This window comes from Pseudophryne corroboree, chromosome 5 (genome assembly GCF_028390025.1).
Source record: "Pseudophryne corroboree isolate aPseCor3 chromosome 5, aPseCor3.hap2, whole genome shotgun sequence".
Classification (NCBI taxonomy): Eukaryota; Metazoa; Chordata; class Amphibia; order Anura; family Myobatrachidae; genus Pseudophryne; species Pseudophryne corroboree.
This window is the reverse complement of record NC_086448.1, coordinates 401520738-401533380: the sequence shown is the minus strand read 5'-3', so window position 1 is coordinate 401533380 and position 12643 is coordinate 401520738. Positions and strand designations below refer to the sequence as shown.

General features: G+C 42.7%; 1 protein-coding gene across 1 annotated transcript; it reads left to right on the top strand.

The window, feature by feature from the left end:
- Positions 1 to 5773: 5773 nt before the first annotated feature.
- LOC134929606 (paraneoplastic antigen Ma1 homolog) lies at positions 5774 to 7195 on the top strand. The gene has a single exon (XM_063925193.1). It carries the CDS (start codon positions 5774 to 5776, stop codon positions 7193 to 7195), a length of 1422 nt encoding a protein of 473 aa, XP_063781263.1.
- The last annotated feature ends 5448 nt before the right edge of the window (positions 7196 to 12643 follow it).

Sequence of the window (12643 nt, the reverse complement as noted above, 5' to 3'; positions counted from 1 at the left end):
CTTAGATTGTGTCGTCCTGGGGACAGGCTTATTACCCCAAAAGTACTTAACCAATACACATTTTTTTGTTGTTGCTTTTTTTTGGGGGGGGGGGGGTTGGAGTATTGTTGTCTCTGAGTTGTCTTCCTTATGGGAGATATATATATATATATATATATATACACACATACCGTATTGTGTTTTTAAACTACAAACTGTGACCTATTGGAATTCTTTAACATGGCTGAGGGGGGCTCGAATCCTGATCCAGGACCCTTGCAATTTCAATTTCCAATTGGTGATACATATAAATTTTCTGAATCAGAAATAGAGTCTATTTTGTTCACAATGGCTATTAATGATAAAAGTGAATCTACTGCACCTGAGATTGTATACAGAGATCTGCTGCGCCTTAAAAAGAAAGAAATTTACTTTTTCCTACATTTAATTTCTCAAAGCAATTATTATAAATGTAAGAAGATTCCACATGGTTTTAGAATCAGAAATTGTACCACCATAGGTTGGTATGACCCACAGTTTTGCAAGCGATGGGTGGGCATTCTGAACCGCTGTTCTTTTGACCTCATGGTTCTGGTCATTGAACAAGCTACTAAAGAACTGCAGCAGATCAAGGACAAAATCAGTGTGTTTGAATCAGAGAATTTGCCACTACTGTCTGCAGACCAAATGTGGATTGGATGGAATGCCTAAAACTACAACTTTCCACCTACAAGTGGGAGCTGTTGCAATTTAAAAATGAAAAACGAATTTAAAGTTGACACAGATTATGACAAAATGGATTTCTGGTAATCAATATAAGGATCAGAGATGCCCCTTCTTCAGATGCAACAAACGCATCAAGGATAAATTGTCCCGATTCGACACAGACTCATCGGTGGATAATGAGGGATTCAACAGCGAACTAGAACAACATAAATGCATAGATGCCCCTTTAGGTGTACGTCCACGAGGGGGACAAACAGTTCCCATAGGAGGGAACAAAGGAAATACACGCGATGGGAACGTCAGTACAAGAGACAAAACAAGGAGACGCATGGGTCGATCAACGCTGATCAAGAGAGTTTGATCTTTAGCCTCTCCAGTTATGAATTATCATCAAGCGAAACCAGTCTTTTATTAAAAGGACTTTCCTTTGTACCAAGTACTAATTTTGATGATTTCCGATGGAACATGGAAAAAAATGAACTGGCCAGAACTTTACGTCTCAGGGAACATTTTGGTAGCACACCTATGCCAAATATTGATATACCTCACCAGCTCAAAAAAGTTAGACCAAGTTTGCCATTTAATCCGGTCTCTAACAATTCGAGTATAAGGACATTTATATGTATGCTGGATAATGACACAGGTATCAGTTAAACATAACGCCAAAAGCCTGCACCCCAACCTTTCTCCACCTGAACATTTTGCTCTCAAAACTTTAGCACAAAATAATAATTTAGTCATCCATCAGGCAGATAAAGGGGGAGGTGTGGTTCTGCAAGATCGGTGCGATTATAATGTGGAAATTATGCGTCAACTCTCTGACATTGATGTTTACAAGAAGCTGTCTTTTAACCCTACAGCCAGGGGCGTAGCCAGAACTTTGTGGGCCCCATAGCAACATTTTGAAGGGGCCCCCATCCCATTGCTTCTAGAGAGACACTTCTCTGCAGCAGTTGTTAATTTTATGCCCTAGTTCATTTCTGAACCATAGTAGAGCCTTATTTAATGTTATGCCCCATAGTAGTGCCTAGTTTCTTTTATGAATCGCAGTAGTGTTTAAGTTCACCCTATGTCACATTTCAGAGCTGCCAGTACACTTTATGCTGCTCAGTACCCCCAATTCACATTATGATATGATATATAGTGCTCCCCTATCATATTGTGCCTTATTACAGTGCCCTGGTTCTTATTATATCACATTAAAATGCCCTCCAGTTAATTTTATACCACACTACAATAAGTAGGTCCAGGGGCATACCTAGATATATTGCAGGCACCAAGGAAAAAGTTTGAAATTACCCCTACGTACCACCCAATGGTGAAAAATGTATATAACACATGTAACTTTGACATGGAAGGTGGACCCTTCTGAGCTCTGGGCCCCATTGCAGCTGACAGGGCCGGCTCCAGGCCTACTAGCACCCTGAGCGAGAAAATGTAAAAGCGCCCCCTCCCCATGCGCGCACCGAAGGCGCGCGCGTTCCTGGAAAAGTGGGCGTGGCCTCCTGGAAAAGTGGGTGTGGCCCTGTAACTTCATATCATCAAACTATAAATAAATATATTTTCACACCCCCTCTATATATATTTATATATTTTAGACTAGATAAGCCCCACTTTGGATGAAAGTTATGACTCACTGTGTCAGGCTATTCTTGAATACCAGTCACTCTAGATATTAAAGGCCAGTATAGGGTTAACAGCTCCTGAATTCACATGTATAATGGTATTTATTGAATTAGTTCCTGGACTTATACTGGACCGTTACAGCTGCGTTCTGAAACGCCCTGTGTGTTGGAATAAACATGACATACTATGACTGCTAAAAGTTTGTCCAAAGCTTCTGGAAAACCACATCTTCTATTCCTTCTCCTACTGGGCGCCTCATTGTAATTATTGGTTGTCAGTCTCCACCAACAAAGCAAAAAGCGAACCTATTTTTTTCCTAATAAGAGCATAAGCAGAGTTCCAAGGTCATTCCAAATGGCCAAAGGGTCATCCATCCTCGTTAGACACAGAGACAGGGACATACATTACTATTAAACACAGACACACGCCAGACACATATTGGACAGGGTGGTGATAAAGCGATTACATAATGCAGTAGTTATTATTCAAAGGCTATTTGTCCACAGCACATATTGGGGGTAATTCTGAGTTGATCGCAGCAGGAATTTTGTTAGCAGTTGGGCAAAACCATGTGCACTGCAGGGGAGGCAGATATAACATGTGCAGAGAGAGTTAGATTTGGGTGTGGTGTGTTCAATCTGCAATCTAAATTGCAGTGTAAAAATAAAGCAGCCAGTATTTACCCTGCACAGAAACAAAATAACCCACCCAAATCTCTCTCTCTCTCTGCACATGTTATATCTGCCTCCACTGCAGTGCACATGGTTTTGCCCAATTGCTAACAAAATTCCTGCTGCGATCAACTCAGAATTACCCCCATTACCCACTACTCTGCGTAATGTGTATGACGAGCAGCAATTCTCCTTGTATCAGGAAAAAACCACATACTTTATTTACAATATAAGCGACTACCAGCTACAAATACATATTAATTGAACATTAACACATAATACAATAAAAGCTTGTGAATTTTGATGAAACTATATTCATAGAGGTTTATACACAAATACACGCAATTACCCAGTCTACACTAGTATCTTAGATTGTACCCGTGTTAGATAGCAACACTGTTTCTAAAATCACTGAGAATAACCAATTTTCAAGGAAAGCCATTTTATTTAATACATGTAACAGGAATATTTATTATCACAGTTGTTAGCCTTAAATTATTATATTCAATTTATAGATTAGAATGAATCTGTTGTTCATTTTTCTCTTCATTATTACTAAGGTGCCTATAAACAAATATTGTGTTAAGAGAAATTATATATTAACTAATATGTGTAGATATATGAAATAGGTATATATATGTGTATAAGTTATTAGTAAATAAGGTGAGCAGTTGTGCCATCTATTGTGAAAATGGTCAGCTGCCATCCTGGCTTTATTATAGGTTATTGTGTGTACTTCAGCGTGAGCTCGAGGCATTTTGGATAGCAATAGCCTGCAGGGTAGTAAAGGCAGCAAATAGGGTCGCGTGCTGCGGGAGAAACAACCTGCAGGGCGGGAAGAGTGGGTCCCCGTGCCGGGTTGAGGACTGACCGCGAGCGACTGAGGTTAGGGAACCAATGGAGGATGGCTGAGTAGCGCGAGTCAACCTGGCTGTAAGTATAAAAGAAGCTCACCTGCACTGGGGAGGTTAGACTGCGGTTCCCCCTGTGAGTGTACATACCTGGATCTCCTGTGCAAGTGACAGAGCGGTATATGGTCACTGCTGACAGCGGAGTCCAGGTGATGTGACCGGAGCAGGGCAGACGGAGAGGCGCTGATGGGCGGCAGAGTGAGTACTACTAAGTTACTCACCATTGCGCTGGAGTGGCCGTACACACCCGCTGATCCGGGAAGCCGCGAGGTCAGTAGCCGACGAACGGAAGAGGTCCGGCGCTAGTCACAGCGGAGAAGGGATGAGGCGGACTACAGCGGCGACAGCCAGACCCAGGCGGCAAGTGTAGCGGTATCTCAGCGGCTGACTAAGGAAGAGGAGGACTGCCTCGAGGGGAAGTGACGGCCCATGGCAACCAGAGAAGCCACTCTGGTTGCTAAGACAGCGACGTGAAAAGGTCGGTTTAATGAAGAGGGGTATCTCCGCCCACTTTACTCTCTGTCATAGAAGTGAAGGAGGAGTCGGGGGAGCGCTCAGCAACTCATCAGGACAACTAAAGCGTGAGTGAACAAACCCCCGTATATTACACCCTTTTGCACACCTTACCTAAGCACAAGAATACCAGCGCTAGGCATCGTTAGCACCAGATTACATAGAGAACTATAAGCGAAAGGATGTCAGGAGGACACAGGTGCATATTCACATAAACTATATGGAATTAGATAGAAAGTGAATAGCCAATACTATTATAGCCTGGTATTTCGGTTCATGCATTAACTTATAGCATTTGAATAGAACCGTGAAATAGATATATATTATTGAAGTCATCCCGCAGGACTGTTAGCTGGTATGAGGAGGAGAGTTAGGGATGAGTTAATGCAGCAGCATGAATTTAAAGTGTCAGTGCAGTTAATCAGGCTGCATACACAGAAAGGACAATACTGACAGGAAATACTACAGCAGGCATTTGTTCAAGCCACACTGCATACAGGGCTCTGAAATTCTAAACTAACTGAGGATGTTCAGTATATAATGAGTCATCTATAGTCCCAATATGTTTGCTTGGATAGTAATGGAAAGCTGATGTCTGTTACAACTTCAGAAAGGACACCGTTATCCATGGCAATATATTGCAACATATTTAACAACATTTGCAACAGTTGCTACAGTAACATTCATCATTGAGATCATCACTTCACTAAGAAAGGAGAGGGGAGTGTTATTTTGGCTAAAGACTTTGTGTTAAATATTTAATATACATTAATGCTTCATTTGATAAGTATTATGGGCCTGTTGTAGTGCACTACTATTTTTAAGAGTACCCGGGTCACTCTCATACTAGCCTTAAGGTAATTTTTGTGTATTGCATGCAAATCACTTGTATAGGATCCAGAGTGGGAAATAGTTGGAAGGGATATTGAAATGTCATTTAAATCATTAGGTTGTTAATAAATGTCACAGTCACCCTTCAAATGTTATGGTAATAAATAAATATACATGTTTATACTTACCCTATGTAAATGTAACTTTGTATTCAATCCGGAGACCCTGGAGGCGGAAAAACCAGAGCACAGGTACCATATTATACTGTGAAAACAAATGTGCACCCCTATACATTTAGGATACATATATACTTATAAATATTGTACATTATTATATAGGGGAGGCTTACCCAGGCAAGCCTAAGTAATTAGCTTGGGTGGAGGCACAACATAATTAGTAACCATCTTTTAGTGAGACTACTAGGAATTATACTATCTAAGGGGGGGTTACATTTGGAGGCACCGCGTGAGATAAATTTGTAAAATACTCAGGTGTAAGGGAAGCACAGTAGCCAAAATGAATCAATATAACAGTAGTGAAGCATTTGATTGGTGCATAAGGAAGGGAGTGACTCCCGAAAGGAGTTTTGTATTGTGTGGAGATCTCACAGACATCACCGATGGAACAATTATGACAGAGATGTTATTCCTTTTTGGGATAAAACAACCAAAGATTTCTGATAAGCAATTCAGGGAAAACGGAGAGTTGTGTGCTGTATTAATAACTACTAGTCAAGACTTAGAGTCTGAGTTGTTACCTAAAGTGGTGGCTGTGAGATCTAACCCTAACCGCAGGTGGAAAATTATATGGCCTGAAAAGGAAGACAGTGAAAGAGCTGCTGAACCATTAGTTATGGGTGATATGTCTGTTACGGCTGGACGAGATCCGTCTGCAGCTGGGGGAGAAGGTGGTCCATCACAGGGTACGGAAGAAAAGTTAGGGAATCAGTTAGAAGTTATAGCTGATAAAGTAGTACATCAATTAGAAAGATGGCATTATGAGGGGAGTTATAGGCGATTGAGGATTTTCTCAGGAATACTTCCAGTGCCTACTGGCGAGGAACCGTATGAAGCCTGGAGGGAGGCAGCTATACAGCAGTCTGAGGAGTGGCATTGTCCTGATCATATAAAAAAGCAAAGGATTGTAGAAAGTTTAAGGGGACCCGCTATGGGAATCATTCAGGCCACTAGGAAAAGTAATCCTGAGGCCACTGTGGCTGATTACTTCCAGGCACTGGAATACACCTATGGGACATTGGAAGATGTAGGTGACTTGGTTGCTAGATTCAACCATACTTATCAAGAAACGGGGGAGAAGTTGTCCCAGTATGTGTATAGATTGGATAAAATAATCCATAAAATTATAGATAAAGGGGGATTATCTCCTGCTGAGGTCAATAGTAGTAGGTTGAAACAAGTAATTAGAGGAGCTTTAACAACTGACCCTGTGGCACAGCGTTTACGGTGTACCGCTCTGTTATTAGGAAGCCCCACCCTTAATGATTTAATTAAGGAAATTACCCAGGAGGAAGCTTTAATCGCCAATAGGGAAAAGACCCATGCCAAAGCTGTAAAAGTAGTAATACCCTCCTCTGAGACTCAAGGGTCAAGGGATGACAAATTACTTACTTTGGTAGAGGAACAAAATAAAAAAATGGACCAGCTTATTTTGGCTCTAAATCAAAGGATGGCACCGTCTAATGTAGCTTCCCGTAATTCTATTAGGGGAATTAACAATGGTAGGGGAAATTTTAGGAGAGGTGGAGATTTTACATCCAGAGGGTGTTTTCGATGTGGACAGCTAGGGCATTGGGTTATGAACTGTCCCTTAGGCTGGGGTAATTCGGAAGTGGGAACTACTGGTCAGTTGGATAATGTTCCAATTCAGGGAAACGACAGTGGGAGGCTGGCGGGCCCCTCGCCGTCTCCCAGAAACTAGATGTGGATTCAATGGGGAGTGCCCAGTGGAGTAATTCAATCCCTGATGGGATGATAGGACCTGCTCCACGTGTGGTCGTTAAATTGAATGGACATCCCTGCCCTGTTTTATTAGACAGTGGATCTCAGGTGTCCATTATATTTGAGCACTGGTATAGACACTATCTCTCTAACGTTCCTATTATGCCCTTGGAAGGTTTGGTAATCTGGGGTCTAAGTGAACAGAAATACCCCTATTTGGGTTATGTATTAGTTAACATAGAGTTTCCAGAGGAATTCATGGGTGTGTCAGAACCCTTACCTCTCATTGCTCTGGTATGCCCAGAGTCCCCAGGAGATAAGACTGTGATGCCAGTGATTGTGGGAACTAATGCTCACTTATTTAAAGTCCTCAGTGATTGGTGTTTAAAAATGAATAGGGAAGTCACTGCTGTTAATATGTTGACTCACCATATGAACTCCCATGAATATGAAGGATATTCTGGGTACAGAGAGTCCTCTTTGGCTCAAGATATGTCTTTAAATGATTTTATTCCCTGTTTCCAGGGGAGTGACATTGGGTTGGTAGAAAGAGATACCCTATGTAAAGAGTTGGTAAAACGGCAGCACGTTTTTTCTCTTGGGGAATGGGATTTGGGAAGAGCTGCAGGTGTGGAACATTGTATTAAGCTAAATGATGAGACTCCATTCAGGGAGAGGTCACGCCGTCTTGCTCCTGCCGATTTTGAGGATGTTAGGCAGCATCTTAGAACTTTGCTGGAAATTGAAGTTATTCAACATTCGGAGAGTCCATATGCCTCACCTATAGTAGTGGCTCGTAAAAAGAATGGCAATATCAGAATGTGTATTGATTACCGGACTCTTAACCAATGCACAGTGCCAGATCAATACACTGTTCCTCGGATAGAGGAGGCATTGGACTGTCTACAGGGGAGTCAGTGGTTCACCGTGCTGGATCTACGGAGTGGGTATTACCAAATACCTATGAGCCCACATGACAGAGAGAAAACTGCATTTATCTGCCCTTTGGGTTTCTTTGAATTCTTGAAGATGCCTCAGGGTATTAAGGGTGCACCGGCTACCTTCCAGCGTACAATGGAACAAACGGTGGGTGATATGAACTACCGTGAGGTATTAGTATACCTTGATGATATCATTGTATTTGGGTCCTCTTTGCAGGAACATAACCATCGTCTGCTTAAAGTCCTTGACAGGTTACTTAAAAAAGGACTAAAGCTTTCTATAGATAAATGTAAGCTCTGTCAGTCCTCTGTTACTTATTTGGGACATGTGGTGAGCCGACATGGAATTTCCACTGACCCCACTAAAGTGGAGGCTGTGAACATGTGGCCCAGACCCACAAGGTTGAAGGAGTTAAGATCTTTCCTAGGGTTTTGTGGGTACTACCGCCGGTTTGTACCTTATTATTCTGTAATATGTCACCCACTTACTGAATTGACTAGAGGGTATCCCCCTAGTGGCAAAACCTCATTGGCCAAATCATGTAAAAAGGAGGGCTATTTTAAACCGTCTGAGGAATTTGGGGATAGATGGACCAGTAAGTGTGAAGAGGCCTTCCTCAAGTTAAAATGGAGTCTTACTAATGCCCCTGTTTTGGCATATGCTGATCCTACAATTCCCTATGTGGTACATGTGGATGCGTCATTTGATGGTCTAGGATCCGTGTTGTATCAACCTCATGAAGGAAAATTACAACCCATCTCATATATCAGTCGAGGATTATCCAATAGTGAAAGGAGATATCCCGTACACAAACTGGAATTCCTTGCTCTCAAATGGGCTGTAGTTGATAGATTTCATGAGTACTTATATGGGGCAAGCTTTGAGGTGTTCACTGACAATAACCCCCTGACATATGTGCTGACCACTGCTAAATTAGATGCTACAGGGCACCGGTGGTTATCTGCACTGTCTATCTATGATTTTAAAATCAAATATCGCCCCGGCATCAATAATATAGATGCTGATGCTTTGTCTAGATTAACAAGAACTGAGATGGAATCAGATAGGTCAGATTGGATTAAGTTCCGGCAACCACCCTTAAGGGATTGTGCTTTAACATACATTGCTTGTGGACAGAACCTGGAGAATGCATCAGTGCCCTTGGAGCCTCTGACCAGGCCTTACCCCTTGCTTACTGTTGGTTAAGCCAATTAGAGTTAGGAGATTTACCCCGCCTAAGTCATGAGAAGATTCGCATGGATCAACGGAGTGATTCTGATATCTCTGTTGTTATACTTTGTCTTGAGGCTGGTTGTGCTGGCAGTGATGTAATCTCTATGACGCCTGCATCTAAGTTGTTATTGAGGCATATAAAGCAATTGGTTGTAAAGAATGGTATACTATACCGTAAATTGGTCAGGTCAAATGGAAAGGTGAAGTTTCAATTGGTTGCTCCACAATGCTATAGGGCAACTATTTTAAAGTCATTACATGATCAGCATGGTCATCTCGGGGTGGATAAAACAGCAGGATTGATCACTGACCGTTTTTACTGGCCATTTATGGAAAAGGATATTGAGAATTACTGTAAAACCTGTGGCAGTTGTGTTTTGAGGAAGTCTCTTCCCACCAAGTCTTCTCCCCTGGTGACTCTCAATAGCCATGGACCTATGGATCTAGTATGTATTGATTATTTATCATTAGAAACATCACCGGGGAAAGAATGTAACATTCTTGTAGTAACGGATCACTTCACCCGTTACGCTCAGGCTTATGTTACCCCTGACCAGAAGGCCCTTACTGTAGCTAAAACTCTATGGGAAAGGTTCTTCGTCCACTATGGCTTACCAGCTAGATTGCACTCTGACCAGGGGCGTGATTTTGAAGGAAAAATCATTCATGAACTTTGTATGTGCTGTGGGATTAAGAAATCCCGAACTACTCCTTATCATCCGCAGGGTAACCCACAGCCGGAACGTTTTAATCGTACCTTGCTCAATATGATGGGTACTCTGGATCCAAGGGGCAGAACACAATGGAATAGGAAAATATGTCATTTGGTTCATGCCTATAACTGCACCAAGAATGAATCCACTGGGTACTCCCCATATGAATTGATGTTTGGGCGGGAAGCCCGACTGCCCATAGATGTCTCATTAGGTCTTCCATCCCGGGATGCCAATGGACAAACTCATTCCCAATACATAAATAAATTACGGAAAGAACTTAGAGAAGCACACCAATTAGCTCAGGAGGCCTCTAGAAAGGCCGGGGCTAAGAATAAGATTAGATATGATCTGCAAGTAAAAGAAAATTTATTGAAAATAGGGGACCGCGTGCTAATACAGCAACTAGGACGTCCCAGACGACAAAAATTAGTTTATAGATGGAGGCCTAATCCATATGTGGTAATAGACCAACTGCCCAACATACCCGTTTATAAACTAAGGTCAGAGTCGGGGGAGGGACAAATTCTTACATACCACCGACAACATCTTTTGCCTATAGCCCAAAATCTTCGTTTCCCTGAAGTAGCTGAAGATGAGTCACAGTTAAGATCTACTTGGAGAACTGGTAGTAGGTTACGATCTTCTCAAGAACAATGCCACTCCCCAGAAATCACAGACAGTCATAATGAGGATTCTGAGAACAGGGAATGTGGTCCAGGATATTTCTATTGTGATAAGGATCCTGATAGTTCTGTTCCCTGGTTGTCCAATTGTATCACGCCCAATGGGTTTCATGAGGGTATCTCCAATAATAATTGTAATATATCCGTTAATACTCATAACGAAGAAGGTGGGTTAGAATCTGAGTGGGGACTTCTATCAGAAGGGGTTATAGGTGACACGGAGGTTAACCCAAGCATGGATTCTGATAGTGAATCCAGGATCTTAGATGCTGGTGAGGATAACGTGCCTAGTTATAGGCCATCGAGGGAACGGAAACCTCCCTTAATATTAACCTATCCGGAATTAGGTAAACCTGCATATTTACCGCAAATAATTCACCCGAGTATAGTACTTACCTGGCCTTACTTCGGGTATGGGAATGGGGAGGATATTTGGTGATCTGATGAATTGGGAAAGAAGAGATATGCAGATCACCAGGGGGAGAGTGTAACAGGAATATTTATTATCACAGTTGTTAGCCTTAAATTATTATATTCAATTTATAGATTAGAATGAATCTGTTGTTCATTTTTCTCTTCATTATTACTAAGGTGCCTATAAACAAATATTGTGTTAAGAGAAATTATATATTAACTAATATGTGTAGATATATGAAATAGGTATATATATGTGTATAAGTTATTAGTAAATAAGTGGAGCAGTTGTGCCATCTATTGTGAAAATGGTCAGCTGCCATCCTGGCTTTATTATAGGTTATTGTGTGTACTTCAGCGTGAGCTCGAGGCATTTTGGATAGCAATAGCCTGCAGGGTAGTAAAGGCGGCAAATAGGGTCGCGTGCTGCGGGAGAAACAACCTGCAGGGCGGGAAGAGTGGGTCCCCGTGCCGGGTTGAGGACTGACCGCGAGCGACTGAGGTTAGGGAACCAATGGAGGATGGCTGAGTAGCGCGAGTCAACCTGGCTGTAAGTATAAAAGAAGCTCACCTGCACTGGGGAGGTTAGACTGCGGTTCCCCCTGTGAGTGTACACACCTGGATCTCCTGTGCAAGTGACAGAGCGGTATATGGTCACTGCTGACAGCGGAGTCCAGGTGATGTGACCGGAGCAGGGCAGACGGAGAGGCGCTGATGGGCGGCAGAGTGAGTACTACTAAGTTACTCACCATTGCGCTGGAGTGGCCGTACACACCCGCTGATCCGGGAAGCCGCGAGGTCAGTAGCCGACGAACGGAAGAGGTCCGGCGCTAGTCACAGCGGAGAAGGGATGAGGCGGACTACAGCGGCGACAGCCAGACCCAGGCGGCAAGTGTAGCGGTATCTCAGCGGCTGACTAAGGAAGAGGAGGACTGCCTCGAGGGGAAGTGACGGCCCATGGCAACCAGAGAAGCCACTCTGGTTGCTAAGACAGCGACGTGAAAAGGTCGGTTTAATGAAGAGGGGTATCTCCGCCCACTTTACTCTCTGTCATAGAAGTGAAGGAGGAGTCGGGGGAGCGCTCAGCAACTCATCAGGACAACTAAAGTGTGAGTGAACAAACCCCCGTATATTACACCCTTTTGCACACCTTACCTAAGCACAAGAATACCAGCGCTAGGCATCGTTAGCACCAGATTACATAGAGAACTATAAGCGAAAGGATGTCAGGAGGACACAGGTGCATATTCACATAAACTATATGGAATTAGATAGAAAGTGAATAGCCAATACTATTATAGCCTGGTATTTCGGTTCATGCATTAACTTATAGCATTTGAATAGAACCGTGAAATAGATATATATTATTGAAGTCATCCCGCAGGACTGTTAGCTGGTATGAGGAGGAGAGTTAGGGATGAGTTAATGCAGCAGCATGAA